Source organism: Plecotus auritus (genome assembly GCF_963455305.1).
Source record: "Plecotus auritus genome assembly, chromosome: 10".
Classification (NCBI taxonomy): domain Eukaryota; kingdom Metazoa; phylum Chordata; class Mammalia; order Chiroptera; family Vespertilionidae; genus Plecotus; species Plecotus auritus.
In genome coordinates, this window is record NC_137785.1 from 48833120 (window position 1) to 48854354 (window position 21235).

At 53.6% G+C, this 21235-nt stretch overlaps 1 protein-coding gene across 1 annotated transcript in view; it reads right to left on the reverse strand.

The window, feature by feature from the left end:
* Positions 1-632: 632 nt before the first annotated feature.
* BEAN1 (brain expressed associated with NEDD4 1) overlaps positions 633-21235 on the reverse strand; it is a 35595-nt gene continuing 14992 nt past the window's right edge. The window contains exons 2-5 of the mRNA XM_080644712.1: positions 16978-17052; positions 8148-8372; positions 3766-3907; positions 633-2795 (exon numbers count right to left, since the gene is read on the reverse strand). Coding sequence (XP_080500838.1) covers positions 2501-2795; positions 3766-3907; positions 8148-8372; positions 16978-17002 — 687 coding nt within the window. The 5' untranslated portion in view covers positions 17003-17052 and the 3' untranslated portion in view covers positions 633-2500. The remainder of the gene's footprint in view (positions 2796-3765; positions 3908-8147; positions 8373-16977; positions 17053-21235) is intronic.

Consider the following 21235-nt stretch of genomic DNA (forward strand, 5'->3'; position numbering starts at 1 on the left):
GCCATGCACACTGGTGTTTAGGACAGAGGAGTGATTATATCGCACACAGAGATGGGGCTTAAGCAGCAGGCTGTGCCGGAGAGAGATGCTGGCGGGGGTGGGGGGGGGGCGCAGGGGCTATTCCTGAAAATGGAATTCTTGAATGGGTTAAACCTCATGGAACATCCCAAGGGTGGAAGGCAAGTTTCGTCTACAACTCTGAGTGACCACGGACAGTGGGTTTGAATGTAGGACAAGGGAATTTGCTCGTTCTTCAGGTGTAGATTCATTTGCTTTGAACAGTGGCAGCAGGTGGCCAGCAGGTGGCAGTGTGCGCTTGGAGCGGGACTGATGGAAGCAGGAGTCTTGTAAGTCACTGACTCCTCAAATATTCAATATTCGGTCCACAGGAAAATGACAAGGCTTCAGTGGGCGCTAATTTTGAGAGAATATATTTTCAGTTTGATGTTGATTCCTGTTTCCTTTCCTTACGAGTTTCAGATGGCACAAGCCCCCTTAGATACAATGTTACTTTTTATTTTGAAATTTAAAAATAAGTCTTCATTGTTGAAAGTATTCATATGTCTCCCTTTCCCTGCATTGACCTCTTCTAGCCCACCCCGCCCCAGTTACTTCTTGCAACACTTTTTATTGAGATGATGTATTTATTTCGAACACAGAAAAGATCCACTGTTGCTTAAATAGCGCTTAATCCAGGAGCAAGAAAAAGCTGTTCACCTTCCAACACTGATGAGTACATAGGGGGTGCCCCCGGCCCCCCCACAGCACTCTTAAGGGTTGCAGAAGCAGGATGGGTTTCACCCCTGGAGTGCATGTAAAGCTATACAGTACAGCAGACAGATATATTTTTTGCCTGAAAAAAAACAATACAAGTAAACCACAAGGTGCCAGAACTGCTTGTAAACAAGGTCCCTACTCCACATGGAGCCAGAAGCTCCAGGTGCTGCCGAACCTTTGACCGGATTCCTTTCAGTCCTGCACGGACAAAAATACTAGTTCTATACAAAACAAAATTCACAATTGCCATTCTTGCTAGCCCTCTTCTTAAGAAAGGGGTTAGTGAGTTGTTTTAGCCCTTTGTGGGGTGGGGGAGAAGATGGAGAGGGGGTGTTTAAGGACGGGCGAGGGAGGCAGAGTGGACTTGAGGTCTCTGCTCCCTGCCGCTGGTGATGCTGGTGGGACCCTCCTCAGAGATTCTCAGCTGTCCCCCTCTGGCAGTCTAGGCATTCAGGAGTCTGCTCTGTTACCTGCCTGGTCTCTGATGGAAACTGCTGGATTTCATGCGCCAAGATCGGGGCCTCTCTACCCCACACACGTCCTTCTGTGGCGCCCAGCATCAAGGCCGAGATGCAACCACTGGTCCTCGCGGCGGCGTGAGGGGACTCGCGTTGCCCTATATTGTCTCTGCAAACACCCCAGAGGGCAAGACCAGCTCCGGGGCCCATGTAAGCTCAGGCCATCTGGGCCCATCCTTAGCGAGGGGCCGTTCCTGCGTCTCAGAGACCTTATGTTCTTTGAAGATGCTCAGTCCTGGGAAATGGCTGGACTGGTAGGGGGGCAGCTGCGACCCCTCACCACCATGGCACACCCACCAGGAGCCCTGTTCATCCCTGTGGTTCAGGGCGGGGGCTTCGGGGATAACTGGGCTGGCACCGCCAGGCAGAGGGCACTCGGTTAGGTGAGGGCAGAGAGGGCTGTAAGGGCCTCCAGGGTGTGCCTGAGCCCCACAGGCCCGTGTCCGCACCTCGTAAGTGGCAGGTGGTGATGTGGTTCTGCTGCCCTGGACTTGGTAGAGAGGTTCAGTGTGTAGCTGAGTCCCACTGAGACCTGTCCCACCAACCAGGGAACAGGCAGCCCTTGGAGGGGGTGGGGCAGACAGCTGACCTGCGATGGCCAGGCTGTTTCTAGAGACAGAATCAGAGTTTGGGCACCGCCTGCCAGGCGAGGGCAGGGGCAAACAGGCCCGGGAGAGGCAGGAGCAAGCCTTAGTCCCTTCTGCACCTCTCTCCTCCATGTTGTCTATAAGTCATGACCGGCAGGCTGGGGAGGGACGGGAGGTAGGGAGAGCTTCCTTTTGAATGAAACCTTCACAGATGAGTTTGCATGGTGCGTGTGAGGGGGGGCGTCTGTGTATGTGTCTTCACATGTGTGAGGCATGTTTGGATGTGTATGTACACATGGGTATTCAGTGTGTATATGTCTGTGTGTATGTATAAGTTGTATTATATGTGTGCATGTAGGAGTGCTGTGTGTGTGCAAGAGTGTGTGTGTGTGCATGTGAGTGTATGTGTTTGTGTGTGCATGAGTTTGTGTGTGTATGTCTATGTGTGCATGAGTTTGTGTGCATGTTTCTCTGTGTGTGTGTGCATGAGTTTGTGTCTGTGTGTCTGTATGTGTGCGTGTGTGTATGTGTGCATGTGTGTATGTGTGCGTGCACACGCTCCCATGTTCCCGAAAGGTCTTAGCCCCTAGGGACTGGCAGGACGTGACCTGCTGGCTTTCACACAATCATATCTGGGCTGGAAGCCAGGCTTCCTTTTGGGGTCGGTGGGCCCTGGAGGCTGCTTGGCTCCGGTTCTGAGCCTGGCAGTGGCAGCAGGCTCAGCGGAGGGCAAGGCCCCCACAAAGCCTCGTAAGGGGGCAGGGCATCGATGGAGATGGTGTGGAGGTCGCTGTGCGCCTGCTGGTGTCCGCCGGAGCCGTGGCCGCTGTCAGTGTCCATCAGTGAGTAGGGTGGTGGCGCCTCCGTGGGGAGGTACAGCTGAGTGGACCCTGGGCCCGTGCACTCTTCGTAGCTACGAGAGAAGGAAGGGGCTCCCTCAGGGCCTTGGGGCCTGGCCCTCGGGCGGGTGTGGTCTTTCCCCAGAGCTGAGGGCCTGCGCTCAGTGACAAGCTGCCTGGCTCGGACCAGCCAGGCCTTTGTCACGGCAGCTCCAGGGAAACCTCTCCGCCCCACAGAACCACGGAGACCTAGATTCTGGTGTTCTGTGTGAACTCCGTGAGCAGGTCTCTGAGCGCAGGGTCGCAGGTGGCTCAGAGCAGCAGGATGCTGGGGACCAAATGTCTCCCCTGCTGGCCCCTGAGTGTGGGCGGAGCTGCCTGGAGCAGCCGCAGGCACCCTCGATCTGAAGTCTCCCCAAAGTGGCCCTTCCAGCCCTGGGGCCCCTCTGAGCCGGAGGTGCAGGGCTGAACAGCGTCCTCTGGCCGGGAGAGGACACGTGCACTGCCCCGCCCCGCCCCGCCCCGGGAGCAGAGGGAGAAGGGAAGCGGGAGGGCCCGAGGGTCCCCTGGTAGGAAAGTGAAGGAAGCCCGAGACCTCTTCTCTTTTCAAGTACTAGCTGGAGGGTGACCTGCGGAGGGGGGCTGCAGGAGAGGACCTAGCGGCCCAGAGGAGAATTCGCCAACGGGACAGGGCCGTCCGATGGCCCTGAGTGCAGTCTGGATGCACTGACCCCCGTCCCAGTGGGTGGGGTTTGGGCTCTGGGGGCACAAACGAGGGGGCTGGGGCCCGGGCCCTCCAGCCCACCCCTTCGCCCCGGCCTGAAGGGGCTGAGCTTTTCTCTTCCTTCTTGTCTCTTGGTGGCATCTCTGAGTCAGACCCTGCCTCCCTGGGACTGCTTGGTCAGGAGGGTGAGAGATGGTCGTACCCTCTGAGCAGATGTTTTCTGCATCTATGCCCCTTGGGGAGGTGTTGCTATTTCCCATTGGGGGGCATTGTGCCCAGAGCCCCACCCTCTCACACCCTCTCCCCAGGAGGCCTCCTACCTTGGTGGAGCATCCATGTGCAGCCGGTGCAGCCTGCTGGCCTCGGCCTCCCGGTGAGAGCTGCCAGAGGGTGCGAGCCGGTCTCCCCTGAGGCTGCAGGCGCAGTACGACCCACGGCTGCAGGGGGAGTGCTCCTGGGAGTCTGCGGGGAACAGACATTGGGCCTGGGCTTCAGGCTGGCACCAGGAAGGGTCCCCCCAGCGTCCCCCCAGAATGTGACAGCCCAGTGCTGAGCGGTGTGTGATGAGCTTTGGTGGACGTAGTGCTGAGGCTGTGGGGACAGAGCAGCCTGACCCAGCCTGGGGTCAGGAGGGCTTCCCGGAGGAGGTGCTCCCAGAGCTGAGTCTTGTCTAGGATTTAGCCGGGGAAGTGGGACAGGCTGGGCAGAGGGAACAGAACAGCTTGAGCCACAGAGGGAAAGAAAAAGAAGAGTGTGGTGTGAGCAGGAAGCTTTGAGCTGTGGAGAGGGTCTGGGGCATGCAAAGGGGGCCAGAGGCTGTCGGGGAAGGAGGGCTGCAGAGGTCTCTGGGGTCAGGCCGCCCTACTCCCTGCTCCCAACCACACACTATTCCCTTAAGATGTCCCAGGGAGAAAGGGTCTTCTGTGATGAATTCTAGTGACTCAGTATACCGCTTTCTCTTCTGGGTATGTATGTATGTATGTATTATTATTTTTAAATAATTCTTTATTGTTGAAAGTATTTCTTCTGGGGTTTGGACCACATGTTAGCACATCAAAGGCTCCGGAAAGCCTGCCGCTGAGGAGCACACTCAGCCTCCCCAGCATTTGGCCGCAGGATCTTACTTTCTTCTATCAGTGTGAACATCCTACAGCGGAGGTTCAGAGAGGCTCCGGGACTTGCCCGAGGCCACACAGCAAGTCACTGAGAGGGCCAGGGGCCGCTGGCTGTCCTGGCTCCTCACCCTGTCAGCTCGCCACCTCCTGTTTCTGACAAGACTCCAGGTGGCTAGGGGCAAGTGGGAGCTGCAAAAATGGCTGAGACTTGAGGTCTCCCCAACACCAATGGCCTTCCAGGTGGCCCCTCCCCTCAGAGGGCAGGGCTCAGCATCAGGGCGGGGCTCGTCTGGGGTTGGGCTTATGACTTCCCTTTGAGGTCAGCAGCACCCTGGCCGCCACCCCCCCCTCTCCCCCCCCCCACCCCCCCACCCCCCCCTCGTATAGACTAAGAGACGGAGGCTCAGGGTAACTCTAAAGGCTGCTCTTTCCACTCTCCTAAGCTCTTTCCCCCACTCTAGGGGCAATGGTGAGTGGAAAAACATGGATACAAAACTCTCTCTGCATCTATACCAGGTGGGGAGGTGTTATCTCAGGGCAGCGAGAAGGCTCCCGGGAGGAAATATTCCACAGGTGCCAGCCTGGCTCTGTCTGGATGACAGGACCACGACCCTTATTTTCTGCTTTATATGTTCTGTATTTAAGGGTTTTTTGTTTTGTTTTTTTTTCCACGAACACATATTGCTTTTATACTAGGATAAAGGAGCCCAATAACATGCTGTAGAAGGGAGCGGGAATGAGATTTGTTTCTCTTCAGGGCTTCAGCCGAAGGTGGGTTTTGGAATAACTTGGGGAAGAAGCTCAGGAAGGAGACAAGCAGGAAACAGCAGGGTGATGGCACCCAGGGCTCTGGCGCAGGGCCCGTGCCTGCCGGCGTCGTCAGGGGAGGATCCCGCCGGCTGTCCGAACCTCGGGAAAGCTAAGGCTGTTCCGCGGGCCTGCGTGGGGGGCCCTGGTGGGAAGGACGCCCACACGCTGTCCCACCCTCTCCTTGGACTGCTCTTCTTGGGCCTCCCAGGGAAACAGGCTGCTCGTGGCCCTCCCTTGGCTGTCACTTAGTCACAGTTCAGGCAGGTTGGATGCCGTGGAGAACGCCTCGGAGCTGCCAGGCTGGCGGCTGGCAGGTGGGGGCGCCAGCCTCCGTGGCCTGGGAGCGGGTGTTGGAGGGGAAAGATAATGAAAATAGTCACCACTTCCTGAGCACTGACTCACTAGCCAGGTGCTGTCTAGTTTAGTCCTCGCAGTAACTTTTGGGGGTGGGTCCTGTGTACCCAGTTCACAGATGATTCACTTTAGGTGCACAGAGGCTAAGCACCTTGCCTGAGGTTGTACGGTAGGAACGGAAGATGAGGGCCGTTTTGGACACCCTGGGTGTGCGGTGGGTGTGAGGTGGCTGTGGGGCCCCAGGGGAAGATGTCTCTGGGACGCCTGGTACATGGTCTGGGGCGAGGATGGTGGGTGGTCCTGAGGCTGCCCTGGGTATAGAGAGAGGACGCAGGGCCCCGGCTCCGGCTCTGAGGACCTTGATGCTTTCCTCCTCAGGCAATAGGAACCCCCCAAAAGTCTGGGAGCAGAAGGAGAGAGACGGAGAGTCTGTCCCTGGGGCCAGGGAAGGGAGTGTTTGAGGACAGAAGGATCCCCAGTGCCAACAGGTCAAAGCCTGGTGCTCTGCCCACAGCTGCACCCAGTGTGTTTTTCCTCTCTTCCCTGGCGTCTTTCAGCCCCACCCCCATGCACTCCCAGAAGGCTGGAGAAAGGTGTGGGGGAATCAACACTTCCAGGCTCCCCACTGAGGCCCCAGGGAGGTGCCAAAGCCACAGCTGAGACCAGAAATGGCTAGAGAGGTAGGAACCCCCCAGAGGCGTCCCCACAGCAACAAGGCTGCAGGGTGCTGACAGCAGGTGTGGGGAAGCAAAGGCCTGGCTGTGACCTCCTGTCACTCTCCCTGCTCTGGAGGTCAGGGCTAGGAGTCACTCATGTGGCAATGGCCCTAGGGCCCCAACAAAGGGGTGCCCCCCGGTCCAGCTCTCCTCAAGGCCACGGTTGGCCGCTCAGACTTTAGCTTGGGAACCACTGCGGACCCTTCGCCATGTTCTGAGTACCAGGCTCGGGCTTGGGGGCTTCTAGGCCAAGTTGCTCCAGTTTCCCGGCCTTTACAGTGGGCGGACACAGTTCTTACGGCGAGGATGAAACACGGTGGTTCCTTTCCTTGCCCACAGAGCACTTTTTCTGGGTCAGGTCCTGCGCTGGGCTGTGGGCCCACGTGGAGAGGAGCTTTGTGCAGGCCCTGCTGTCACTGGTGCCACACAGCCATCCCGCGGCAGGGCCACTGGCGGCGGAGGAGGGACAGTGCCAAGACAGCACAGGGAGGAAGGTCCAACTCAATCGGGGAGGGAGGAGGAGGGGCCAGAGACTCTCCCAAAAGGAGAGAGCATTTGAGCCCCGTCGGGAAGGACAAGCAAGCTTTTGTCGGTTGGGGAAGTATGTGGAATGGCATCCTGGACACAGGGAAGGGCATCTGCAAAGGTGCAGAGGTGGGCAGGGGCTTGAAGGAGGTGCTCTTCCTGTCCGGCAGGAGGAGCCTCTGGCCCTGCCTGGCTTGGAGAAGCCCTGCAGGCCTCAGCGCAGGCTATGTCCTGCCCTTGAAGGTCGTCTGAGAATTAAACACCGTGGGGTTCCTTCCTCTGCTTTTAAATCCCCGGCCCCTTCCGAGAAGGAGAGAGCCAGGGGGCCGCATTCTGTAAAAGGCTGGGCACACTAGGCAGGTGGGCACTTCGGGACTGGGCAGCCCAAGAGTTCCCCACCAGCTCTGTGGTGCGGGTGACCCTGTGACGGGGAAGGTCTCAAGTCAGTTCTGCTTGCACTTTGCAGGCTCGTCATTCATTCATTCGTCATTCAGCCCATGCATTTATCCATCCACTATTCATTTACCCACTTATCCCATCTGACACCCCACCATCCATTCCCCTATCCTCCTACCCATCTTTCCATCCATCCACCATCCACTCACACATCCCACCCACTCACACATCCCACCCAACCCACACATCTACCCCCCATCCAGCCATCCATCTACCTCTCCATTCATCCATTCTTCCACCCTCCCATTTAGCTATCCATCCCTCATCCCAGCCCTCATCCCTTTCTCCAACAATCCATTGATCCATCCACTCACTCACTCCACACCTCCCCGCGCCTATTCACCTCTTCATCCCCCTACCAGATACCCTCCCATCCCACTCACCTATGCCTTTCTCCATCCATCCCTCCGTCCCTCCATCCCTCCATCCCGGCACCATCTGGACCAGCTGTCAGTACAGCCTGGACCATCAGTGGGCAGGGCTGGGGAATAGCTACCTGTCTTCCCTCTGACCGGCAGCCCCACCCTGGGTAGACAACCAGGCTCCTCGCGCCATTGAGGACATCACGGTGAGCAACTGTGAGCTCTTCCGGATCACCAAGACCTCAGGATGCCTTCCCTGCCCGCCCTCCCCCTCCCACGGCAGAGCAGCCGCCTCCTTGATGCGTCCTGGGTTGCAGTCGCGATTGGACGGGAGGGCCAGGCCCTGAGAAGGGCAGCAGCTCACCTTGGCTATCCTCGGAGTCTCCACGGTAGCGGTAGCGGCGGTGGCGGCGGGGCGGGACCCGGGCCTGCTTGTCCCTGCGCATGCTGCCCAGGATGATGGTGACGCAGGAGATGGTGATGACCAAGCCTATGACGACACTTGCCACCATTATAGGAGACAAAAACACACTCCTCTTCCCCAGGTTCTCTAGTCCAGCGTAGAAATGGTCGGTATGGTTGGGCCAACCTATTGGGAGCAAAGAGAGAGGATACTGAGCTGGGGCACAGACCTGGCCACACACCTTCCTCCTCCATCCTGCTGCCCTGGGAGGTATGCATCCCTGGCTCAGTGGAGGAGACTCTGAGGTCAGGACCAGACACTCTCCTGGCTGCTCTTCCAGGGAGGAGGGGAGCAGAGTCCCGAAGGAGCCTTTGGTAGCAGGATCTGACCTCTCCTCCGCTCCTCTGCAGTCTCTGGTCTAGGAGCTCAACTAACTCAGGGATAGGAAAAGGGAAGCTCAGAGAGGGCAACGGGCTTGCCCAGGGTCACACAGTGAATGAGTGAACCCAAGACTCAGTGCTAGACAAGGACTCTCCTCCCCCGAGACACAAGTTTAAAGGGCCAGCAAGTCTTCACCAAGGTCTTGGGAAGGGCTGGGGGATGCACAGGAAGATGGAGAATGAGGACCACCTTTGCTGGCCTCCAACCATGGCCTTCTGCCTCAGGGGTGAAACCTACCCAAGGGACTCCAGGGCAATCAGACAGGCCTTGGCTGTGGGCAACAATGACCCAGACATGCGGTGCTGGGGTTGGATCAGATCAGGGAAGGCTTCCCGGAGGAAGTGAAGCCGGGAGGCATTCTGGGCAGGCGGAGATTGGGACAAAGGCCCAGAGGTGGGGAGGGACTCCTAGGAAGGGGTGTGGAGTGGTGGGAGCATGGAACAGTTTCTCAGCACGTAATTCACAGACCGTGGATTCCTGAAAACATTACGGGGTGTTTTGGGGACGAGCCCTTGATCTCCTAAACCTCCCAGATTCCTTAGAAGCCCTGAGTTGTCTTGGGACCCAAACCAGCCTCGGTCCCAGGTCTTTTATTCACCAACATCCGTATCCTGAGAAGGTGGATGGCCCAAGGGTCCTCTGGGGAGAAGGGCCCCTCCTTGGCCACCTTCCTTGGGGGAAATCCCAGAGCTCCTCCATCAGAGCTGACCTGCACCTTAGGCTCTGGCGATGTAAGACACAGATGGTCCTGGGTTCAAACCCTAGCCCTCCCTCCTGCAGGTGGTGCCCTCTGAGTAATTCACATTTCGGAACCTGTCGCTTCATCTGTAGAATGGGAGCAGTGATCTCTGCTATGAACTAATGAAAGCACACTGGCTAGCAGGATGTCTGTACACAGTAGGTGCTCAATACGTAACAGTCAAAGCTGCAAATTATAAAAAGAGACCTCAGCGTGAAAGGCAGGACAGTGAAGCTTTAAGAGGAAAACATGGGAGAACATCTTCATGACCTCGGATGTCTTAAACAGGATATGGAGGTACCAACCATGAATAACTGGAAGGTTTTGGAAGAAGGCTACACCAGCTACAACCTGCCCCGGATCACTGGAGAATGCTTACCAGGGAGGTATCTGTTTGCACAGGCGTCTGGAACTGGTTCGTGGATCCCAAGACACAAAAGGGTCCTTCTTCGCTTCTCTATGCAATCATCCATTTTTCTCCATTAGCTGTTTCACGCTAATAGGTTTGCTCTTTGGGGAATACCCAAGAGCAGTTGCACCATCCGTTACCGCCGTTCAGTGGCACACAGTATTAACAGAGTATCATGCGCCTTGGGATGATACAGGAAATGAATTTTGAAACCTGGCCCTCACGTTCAAGGAGGGGACCTAGAACAGCCTTCAAATAAGTGAGAAGGAGAAGGCCCTGCAGGGTTCCTTTTCGGCAGCTGACGGGAAATGTGCGGTATCTACCCAGGCTGTCTTCTCAGGAGCACTCACATCCCCGTGCCCTGGTCCCTCTCATTACCTGTCTTTCAGTGTGAGGGTTGCTTTAGTACTTTCCATCCTGCAAAGACTTTTGCAGTTGAAGTATCGTGCTTGGCGACTGGATTAAACTTAGAAACAGACCCTCATTCAGGTTCTTTTTTTTTTTTTTTTTTAATCAGGTTTTTGCATTCTACTCTAAATCCAAGCCAGTGTCAGACAGAGGGGAAATAACTGTGCATACCTTTCTCTTCCGGCACATCTCACCAGCTCGCCATCCCCAGCGCTCTTGTGACAACACAGGGGTCTAGAGCTGGGACTTTCATTCATTCATGTCACTTAAACATATCCTACTGCAAGAGAACGCGCTGGAATGGAGCAGAAACTGGTATTGTTAAACCAGCTACTGAAGTTCAGCCGCTGTTGTGGTTATAGAAATTAGTGCAGTGTTTTTATTTAATGCTCAAGGTAATTTATAATTTAAGGGAATTCCAAGAACACGCCACAGGTTTCTGAATCTACAAATTCCGTTCTACACTGCATCTTGTCTGGGAATTTGGTAGTCGTGCTGTTTTAAATCATTGGGTTTTACACGTGGTATGAATGCCAGTGTGCTGGTATCAAGCAGGTATAACTGATCATTCTACTCCTTCCCAAGGGTAAGAAGGGAGCGATGCCACAGAGCTACTATTTTCATTGTTTAGAGAGTGTTGGTGACATACTGTGTGCTTATAGCCACATGTACTATGAGAGTCCTTAAACTATTGAGATCATTGTTGATATTTTAAAGTGTTGGAGGTACCTTTCTAACTTGAAAAAAAAGATGAGATTTTGGAAAATGTTTAAAGTATTTTATGAGCAATCCTTTAAATTTCATTTAACCTAAAACCTGAAATTTCAATAACAGACAGAACCTCTTTAACGAGGCTGCCATTCCACTGAAAAGGTGCCCACCTTGGCTGCCATGGTTATAACATTTTAATCTTGGAGGTGAAGTAGTAAAGCCCTGGTTCTTAGGAACCCCAAGAGAGTGTTCCATAATCTTATCTTCTGTATTATTGCCTGTAAAGTTTAAGGTTAAACATGAATAAAGTAAATAATTATACATAACACTTGATAAATGTTATATCTAAAAAGTTAAGAACGTCTGTTAATCCAAAGATATCATTATGAGAGTGAAAAGGCAATCCAAAAAGAGGGAGACATTTTCCACAGTAATGTATCCAACAGAGGACTTGCATTCAGAATATAGAAAGAATTCCTATAGATCAGTAATAATAAGATCTAATAGAAAAATGGGCAAAAGAGTCAGGGTCGCTTCACAAAAGAGGATAGCCAAGGTGCTAAACTATATTTAATCACCAGGGGAATTCAAATGAAAGCCACAGGGTGATATCTCTACCACCCACCAGGATGGCTAAAATGAAAAAATCCAGACAATACCAAGTGTTGGCAGAATGTAGAGCAACTAGGGCTCTCAGACATGGCTGGTGGGGATATGAATTGGCACAGTTACTCTGGAAAACTGTTTAACTCTAGCTATTAAAGCCACACACACACACACACACACACACACACATATGTGTGTGTGTGTGTGTGTGTGTGTGTGTGTGGCTTTAATAGCTAGAAACCCAGAAATTGTACTCCTCGATGGAATGCATTCTCCAACAGAAATGCATCCATATATTCACCAGAAGCCGTGTCCTAAAACTGTGCAGTTCAATATGGTAGCCACTAGCCACATGTAACTAGTAACGTTAATTAAAATAAAATAAAATTTAAAATTCAGTTGCACTAGCCACATATCAAGTGCGCAGTAGCTACACATGCCGGCTGGGGGCTATCATACTGGACAGTGAAGACACAGAACATTTTCATTATCACAGAAAGTTCTATTGCACAGCACTGTCCTAGAACATTCACAGCGGCACTACCCATTCACAGCCCCAAACCGAAGACTATTCCGATGCCCATTAAGGTAGAATGGATACGTGCTTTGTGGGATACTCACACAATGGAATACTATATGGTGATGAGAATAAATGATCCAGTTACGTTCAGTGCTATGGGTGAATCTCATAATGTAATGTTGAGCAAGGAAGCTGTGAGCTTACTTTGTTCAGTACACCGATGACTTGTGCACCTTTCAGAAAAAAAAGGAAGGAAAAGAAATCCCTGATTTGTAGTGTTTGTCAACACCCATGGTGTAAATACTCCCATCATGGTGGATTTCATGCTGACTACCAATGGTTCAACAGCTCAGGGAACTCCTGAATGTTTAACTAAGGAGCTGGTATTTCTACTAAACAAACAAACAAACAAACAAACAAACAAACCAACTCTAGAGAATCCCCAGAAAAGGAACTCCTCAGTCCTCACTGCAGATGTTGAGAGTCTCCTGGTGTCCTGGGACCAGGAGGGGGTAAGATTGCAGCAGGCAGGAGGGGAAAGGTTTGCTGGTCTGACTGTTCACTGCCTCCACGTGGGGCTGAGGGGGGCCGGTTGTGACACCTTTCTTCTTGGGTTAACAGTTTTAGTTTCAAAAGAGGGCTGTTCCTTCCCTGAGAACAGTGGGCTCCGTGTGGAAAGAGCACTTTATGTGGCATCAGGCTGGGCGCTTCAGAGTGTTAACCACAAACGTGTTGTGTGATCTGGTCAGTCCCATTCTGCATCTGAGTTTCTGCGTCTGGTGTTGGGGTAGAGTCCCAGGGCAAATCCCGGAGGTCAGCAGGTGACCTCTTATATCCAATCTACACGAACCTGTTTGATGGTCATCCCATCCTGTGCCCGTGTTGAGTCTGACAAAAGGCCGGCACTGCTGTGAACCTGTCACATGCCGCCTCGCAGTGCCTGGCAGCAAGCTCCAGTCTCTCTGTGGTAGATCAAACCTGGCATCAACGAAAGGCTGGCGTGACTGTTTCCATTTTACAGAGGAGCACACCGAGGTTTCTGGATACTCGGTAGCTTGCTTCAGATTCCACAGCCAGTGTCAGTGCCAGGTTGTACTTGAACGCAAGCACTGTCTCCCACGTCGCACTGACGCTGAGGGAGACCCAAGCCCACCCACACGCTCTGCCAGGCTGCGAATGCTGCCCACCTGTGGAGTAGCTGCCCCTCTCTTGCCCCCGACCTTCTGAGCTCTGACTCTAGTCTTTGGTGCTTGTTTTTCCTTCTGGGGACTTTTCCCTCTGCCCCTCCCAATGGGCAGGGGGTAGGGCTGTGGACACTCAGAGAGCCCTACCCTAAGTCTTCCAGGTTTGAATGGGAGATCTTGGTATCTTCGCGTGTACCGAGCAAGATCATTTGTGAGCTAAGAAAGTTAAAGTGATTCCCCGTTCGGTGTCTAAATTCCCAGAGCAGGTCTAGGTCTGGGAGGGGGGCATTAAAGAGCCCGCTCTGCGTCCATTGCAGAAATGTGCGAGGGCATCGGCTGCATCTTGGTTCATTCACTTGTCGGTTGTTCAATAAGCCCTTATTGAAGCAGTGATTTCCAGGTTTGGTCTGAAGAGAGGGCCCGGCTTGGGGCGAAGTCAGAAATGCCAACCTGTTGACCCAATTCGGAAACCCCAGGATCTCCTTGGGCAGTTGGCAGAACTGGGTGTGTTGGAGGAGAATTGAGGGTCACCCCAAGATTTCTGGCCCGAGAGACTGAATGTCTGGTGTCCTAAACCAGGACAGCAAAATCAAGCAACAGTGGCTTGGAGGGGAAGACAAAGACTTCTCTTTGGGACAGGCTGAGCTTGAGGTGTGTGTGGGCGTGGGGGCTTCCCAGGGGAGACAGGCCAAGGAAGGCATCAGAAACTCAGGCAGAAGCTGGGGTGGGAGAGGGTGGTGGAAGCTGCCACTTAAAGTAGTGAGGATGAGGGGGTCTGGAGTGAGTGAGAAGGCCAGGGGCCAGGTTGGAGCCCTGGGGGCGGGTGCAGGAAGATCCACCGGCCCCCATCAGCCCAGACGGCCAGAGGAGAACCTTGGGGGCTCAGAGTCATTGACAAAGTTGAAGTGACCAGCAGGGTCACAGGTAGCTAAGAACTGGAAATGCTGGGAGGAATTGGGTGACGCAGAAATCAAGGAGGTGTTGGGCGGGGGTGCCGAAAGGGCGCAAGTGAGCACTGCATACACAAGTTCGGAGAAAAGGGAAGGAGTTGGATTAGACAACATGGGAAGAGTTGGGCAGAAATGAAGAGAGATGACGGAGGAAGGGGTGGTCCCAAAGCCCCCCAGCAGCTGGCCTGCCATTGCCTGGGACCTGCTGTAGATGAAATCTGAGTGGCCCCCACCTGCAGGCAGATGGGAGCAGAACTGCTCTGGCTGAAGCAATGGGGAGTGCAGGGCCTAGGGCTCTGCCCACCTGGGCTCACCCTCACCTCCAAGGAGTGTCTTCACAGCCCTGGAGTCCTTCAGAAGTGGGCATGCAGAGGGCTGTCGAGGCCTCTACTAGTGCAGATGGGCACGGCTCTGAAGGGCCTGGCTTGACCCCAGAAGGTTCTGGAAAGCCCTCCACACTCTGCCCATCTCCACTCCCAGTGGCTCATAGGGGCGAGGACATGACCCCCTCAAGCTCTCTGTGGGGCAGATGTCCGTGGGCTCTGCCGTGCCCCTGAGTGGCAGCCTTTCCACCTGGCATGGGGCTTGGACTTTGATTTCCTGATAAGGCACCACAGCCACGGTGACACAGTAACAAGAATGTACTGAGTTTGTGCTGTGTATTAGCAACGATCTTCTTAACTCTTGACCTGAGCCCTCCTTCGGTACCCCGGGTGGCCAGCAGCCAGACTGGGCACCTCTACCTCCCAAAGCACCCCTCTTTGCACAGTGACCCCACTGCCACTTTATTCCCCTGGGGCATGCCTGGTGATCCCACCCAGACAGGCTATGCCAGCGTCCCCTACCCCCTACTGCTACAGCCCCTTGATGTTCAAAGAGTTAATAATTAGGGTTTCAACCATTTGGAAGAAAGACCGCAACCCCAAGAAGCATGACATGTAACCAGTGGTAGGAATTTGAACAGACAGTGGTGAGTGGGGATGAACCTGGAAGAGGAATGATGGCAAGTAGATAAATGGGGCTAAGGTGAGGGACCCTGATTCCACACAGACTCACAGTCCCAACTCATCCAGGAGAAGGGACGGGAGGGCGTGCTTCATTAGATGAAATGAATTAGGAGATGAGGCCTCCCTGTGGGGATGCACCAGGGAGGGTTTCCTTAGGACAGTGAATGCCAAGGAGTGTGTTCTGTGCAGCCCCAGTCCCGTGAGATGTTCCTTGTGGTCAATTAAATTTGGGAAGACCACTGGGCTTTCTCATTCCTATGGAAGCCTTACAACACACATCACCACTTAAAGGCTCTGAAAAGTCCTGCAATAGCAAAACCTTCTTGTGTCACCCAGCATTTCACATGCTCATTTGGTTATGGAAATTTTTATATATATTTACTAGAGGCCTGGTGCATGGATTTGTGCATCGGCGGGGTCCCTTGGCCTGGCCTGCACCCTCTCGCAATCCAGGACCCCTCAGGGGATGTCAGACTCCTGGTTTTGGCCCGATCCCCACAGGCCAGGCTGAGGGACCTCACTGGTGCATGAATCCGTGCACCGTGCCTCTAGTATGCATATAAGATCTTTTGTTAATCTCTTCTTGCCCTCCCTCCTTCCCCCTTCCCTCTGAGATTCATCAGTCTGTTCCATGTTTCCATGCCTGTGCATTGAGCGTCTGCCTCCTGGTGGGCAGTGTGCGTCACAACTATTGGTCGAACAGTTGAATGGTTGAATGGTCGGCCTGTCGCTTAGGCTTTTATATATATAGACTAGAGGCCCAGTGCATGAAATTCATGCACAGGGGGGTGTCCCTCAGCCCAGCCTGCACCCTCTCCAATCTGGGACCCCTCGAGGGATGTCTGACTGCCCGTTTAGGCCCGATCACGGTGGGATTGGGCCTAAACGGGCAGTTGGACATCCCTCTCACAATCCAGGACTGCTGGCTCCCAATTGCTTGCCTGCCTGCCTTCCTGATTGCCCCTAACCACTTCTGACTGCCAGCCTGATCACCCCCTAAACACTCCCCTGCCAGCCTGATTGATGTCTAACTGCTCCCCTGCCAGCCTGATTGATGTCTAACTGTTCCCCTGCCAGCCTGTTTGCCCCCAAATTCCCTCCTCTGCCGGCCTGGTCACCCCTAACTGCCCTCCCCTGCAGGTTTGATCGCCCCCAACTGCCCTCCCTTGCAGGCCTGGTCTCTCCCAACTGCCCTCCCTTGCAGGCCTAGTCCCTCCCAACTGCCCTCCCCTGCTGGCCATCTTGTGTCCACATGGGGGCAGCCATTTTTGACCACATGGGGGCAGCCATCTTGTGTATTGGAGTGATGGTCAATCTGCATATTACTCTTTTATTAGATAGGATTTTTATTGATTTTGGAAAAGAAGGGAGAGGGAGGGAGAGATAGAAACATCAATGATGAAAGAGAACCATTGATCGGCTGCCTCCTGCACACCCTACACTGGGGATTGAGCCTGTAACCTGGGCATGTGCCCCAACCGGGAATCAAACTGTGACCTCCTGGTTCACAGGTTGATGCTCCACCACTGAGCAACGTTGGCCAGGCAGCCATGGAAAATTTTTTAAAGTAACCTCATTAATATTTCTCAGAGGAGCCTCGATCCACACTTTGGGAAGTAATGATACAAACTGACAAAAATGAGATGTCCCTTGCAGACGTCAGGGGTCTTATGTGTGGCCCTCCCCACACCCATCATACCACATCCACCCCTGGAGCTCTCTGGCCAAACATTCTAGCGCTGTTCTCTGTAACCCTGACCCCAACGTCTGCCCTCGCCTGACCATGAGCCACAGAAGGATGCAGAAGGAAACTTACTGGGGCAGACATCTCTGAGAGACATCTTGGAGCAGAAGGGTGAATGGATCCGCCCACACAGCTCTGACTCTTCACCTGCAGAGACAGAAAGACAGATGACGGGGTGCCTGCACAGCACCCACCGGCCTTGCAGGCTGTGTGCTCATGTTCCCTGGGCTGTCAGCCTCAGGGGAGAGGATGGTGACTTTGAGAGCAAGTGCCCATTCTGGCTGGGGGCCGGGGGAGCTCTGGGCTGCAGAGTATGGGGTGCTAGAGCAGGGATAAGGCAAATTTGTGCTGGGTCTCTATGGTGGGTGAAATATGTCTCCTGGGTGGATCCTTGATTGGGAATAGATGTCATGGAGTTCTCCTGACTCATGAACCTATAAGATCCCACTGCCTCAGTCAACTGCAACAGGCCATGGCATCCTGGGCATCTTATAGCTGTTGGGACTAGATGGACCCTTAAAGACCGGCCCAATGTCCTTATTTAAAAAAATTTAATTTAAAACAATTTTTAGATTTTAAAATAATTCTTTATTGTTGAAAGTATTACATATATCCCCTTTTCCTCCCCATTGACTCCCTCCAGCCAGCCCCCATTCTCCCCCCCCGCCCCAGGCCTTCTGCACCCTATTGTCTGTGTCCATGGGTTATGCATTCAAGGTCATTGGTTGATTATCTCCTACCCACCCACCCTCCCCCACCTTCCCTCTGAGATTCCACCCTCTGCTCCATGCTTCCATGTCTCTGGGTCCATTCCGTTCATCAGTTTATTTTGTAACTTAGATTCCACATATGAGTGCAATCATGTGATACTTGTCTTTCTCTGAATGAGTTATTTCACCTAGCATGATCCTCTCCAGGTCCCTCCATGCTGTCTCAAAGGGGAAGAGTTTCTTTTCTTTTTTTTTTTACTGCTGCATAGTATTCCATGGTATTAATGTACCACAGCTTTTTTAGCCACTCATCTACTGATGGGCACTTGGGCTGTTTCCAGATCTTCGCTATTGCATATTGTACTGCTATGAACATAGAGGTACATACATTCTTTCTGATTGGTGTTTCAGGTTTCTTGGGATATATTCTTAGAAGTGAGATCACTGGATCAAATGGCAGATCCATATTTAATTTTTTGAGGAAACTCCATACTGTTTTCCATAATGGTTGCATTAGTCTGCATTCCCACCAGCAGTGAACTTGGGTTCCCTTTTCTCCACATCCTCTCCAGCCCTTGTCATTTGTTGATTTGTTGATGGTAGCCATTCTGACAGGTGTGAGATGGTACCTCACTGTCATTTTGATTTTTATCTCTCGGATGATTAGTGACTTTGAGCATTTTTTTCATATGTCTCTTGGCCTTCTGTATGTCCTCTTTGGAGAAGTGTCTGTTTAGGTCCTTTGTCCATTTTTTAATTGGATTGTTTATCTTCCTTTTGTTAAGTTGTATGAGTTCCTTGTGTATTTTAGATATTAACACCTTATCAGATGTATCATTACCAAATATGTTCTCCCATACAGTGGGTTCTCTTTTCCTTTTGTTGATGGTTTCTTTTGCTGTGCAGAAGCTTTTTATTTTGATGTAGTGCCATTTGTTTATTTTCTCCTTACTTTCCTTTGCCCAAGGAGATGTATCCGTAAACATATTGCTGCGAGAGATGTCTGAGATTTTGCTGCCTATGGTTTCTTCTAGGATTTTTATGGTTTCATGACTTACATTTAAGTCTTTTATTCATTTTGAGTTTACTCTTTTATATGGTATAAGTTGGTGGTATGGTTTCATTTTTTTTTTGCATGTATCTGTCCAATTTTCCCAACACCATTTATTGAAGAGACTCTCGACTCCATTGTATGCTCTTGCCTCCTTTGTCACATATTAATTGAGCATAATGGCTTGGGTTGATTTCTGGGGTCTCTGTTCTGTTCCATTGATCTATATGCCTGTTCTTGTGCCGGTACCAGGCTGTTTTGATTATGGTGGCTTTGTAATATAACTTGAAATTTGATATTATGATTCCTCCAACTTTTTCTTTCTCAAAATTGTTGCAGCTATTCAGGGTCTTCTTTGGAATATTTGTTTTAGATCTGTGAAATATGCCACTGGTATTTTAATAGGGATTGTATTGAATCTAGAGATTGCCTTGGGTAGTGTGGACATTTTAATGATGTTGCTTCTACACCATGAACATGGTATATTCTTCCACTTGTTTATATCTTCTATCTCTTTTTTCAATATCCTGTAGTTTTCCAAGTACAGGCCTTTTGTCTCCTTGGTTAAGTTTATTCCTAAGTATCTTAATTTTTTTTCCTTATTTGAGGAAGGTTATTGTTACATTTTTGCAATACTAGATGAGGCACCACTATCTCCTGCTCCTCCAATATCTCAATACAAAAGACAAGAATCAAGGGTGACAGTGAAATTAAGATAAAAAATTACAAAAGCTGAGGCTTTAGAGACAAGGACTAGTCTATGTGTAGAAAGTTGTAAATGGTTTAGTTCAGCCTTACAAACAGTAACTTCTTTTCCGGTTAGGACGTCTCCCAAGACTCAGAGCAGCGCCTTGGACGCCCTCCTCAGCCGGGATGCCCGGGCCCAGCGAGAAGCCCACAGGGGTGAGGAGGGGTGGCCGCGCTGGTCGGGGTCCTGGCCTCCAGGCCATCCCGCCCCGCTCAATGCGGTCACAGTCCCTCACACTCAATAAAAGTGAGCGAGCAAACGGGTCAGCCTGACTAGAGGCAAAGCGCTCAGGGCCCTGAGGGGCCCGGCCGGGACCCAGCTGCCTTTCCTGAGCCCCATTTCCCAGGCGGGGAGGACCAGCCCGCTCCTCACACCCCTGAGACCCGGCACCCCTGTCACCCAAGGCAACCGTGACCTCGGAACCGCCTGCCTGAGCTGCCCTGTGCTCCTCCCCTCCAGGCCACGCGTGGGCCGGTCCTGGGCCACAGCCTCGGCTCCGCAGGGGGCAGCACCCAAACAGCAACTTCCTTCGAAGCAGAGCCGACCCTCAGCACACGCACCGAGGAATTTCACGCTGTGCGTCTCCTCGCGAAACACGGTGACAGCAAGGTGACTCAGGCAGTGGAGTGACCCGCGGCGGGCTGTGGAATGCAATGCACTGTACAGCTGTCCCTCCCGCAAGCTGGGAGCACGTGTTGTGTAGAATTCTAGAGGCAGAGCCTGGACAGGACCCGAATGGAGGGCGGCCTGAGAAGGGACTGGCTGTAAGAGGCACTGGGTGGTGGCAGTCTGCAGGACCCAGGTTGGTGCGGGGTCGGGGCTTCCTGAAGGTCAGTGTCTGCGGTGCACAGGCTGCCGGGACACGGGCTGTGCTAACCCTGCAGCTCCCAGAAGCCCGCCGACAGGAAGCCGGGGCTGCGCCACAGCGGTCACCTGCAAGCACGAGGCGATGCAGAGGAGCAGTCACCGGCAAGGCTGGCAGGTGTGTCTCTGCGGGGGGGGGGGGGGGCGAGGGGGTGTCAGGGTGTCAGGGCAGGGCGGTAGGGAATAATGAGCACCACCAAGCGCTGTGTGGACAGCGTCCCCCCCCCCCCCCCCCCGCCCCGCATTAAGGTGCGACACGCCAGAAGCCCACCCCACCCCAAAGGCTGGGCCCTGGGCTCCATCTCATAGCCGGCAGGGCTCTGGGACACCGCACAGGAGTTTTAAAAGGCAACGCGTTCCCTCTGGGAGGGGCACCGAGACCCCGGGGCGACCCCACTGGCCTGCGCCTGCACACTACCGCGAGGCCGGGCTCTGGGTTAGTGGCAGGGAAGTCCTGCAGCTTAGAGGGAGAGCCGGGGCAGGCCGGCGGTCTGTGCTGGCGTTAGAGAACGCGCACGCACATGCGTGCGCACATGCACACGTACACACACCTGGACATGCGCAGGCGCGCGCACTGTGCAGTGGCGCTGTCGCAGCAGCAATGGCATTTCTGTATGAAGCTGTGCTACTCGACAGCACAGAGTCAAACCAGCTGCCGCCGGAGTCTCAGTAGCGTACCTTCCCCAGGATTCAGTAGCTCATCGCAGCACCCCCACCACCCAGTCCTCCATGCGTGCGTGGGTGGCCGCTCCCGCAGGTGCGTGCTGCGTGTGCGCTGGGGGCCGGAGGGCGGGGCCGGAGGGCGGGGCCGGAGGGCGGGGCCGGAGGGCGGGGCCGGAGGGCGGGGCCGGAGGGCGGGGCCGGAGGGCGGGGCCGGAGGGCGGGGCCGGAGGGCGGGGCCGGAGGGCGGGGCCGGAGGGCGGGGCCGGAGGGCGGGGCCGGAGGGCGGGGCCGGAG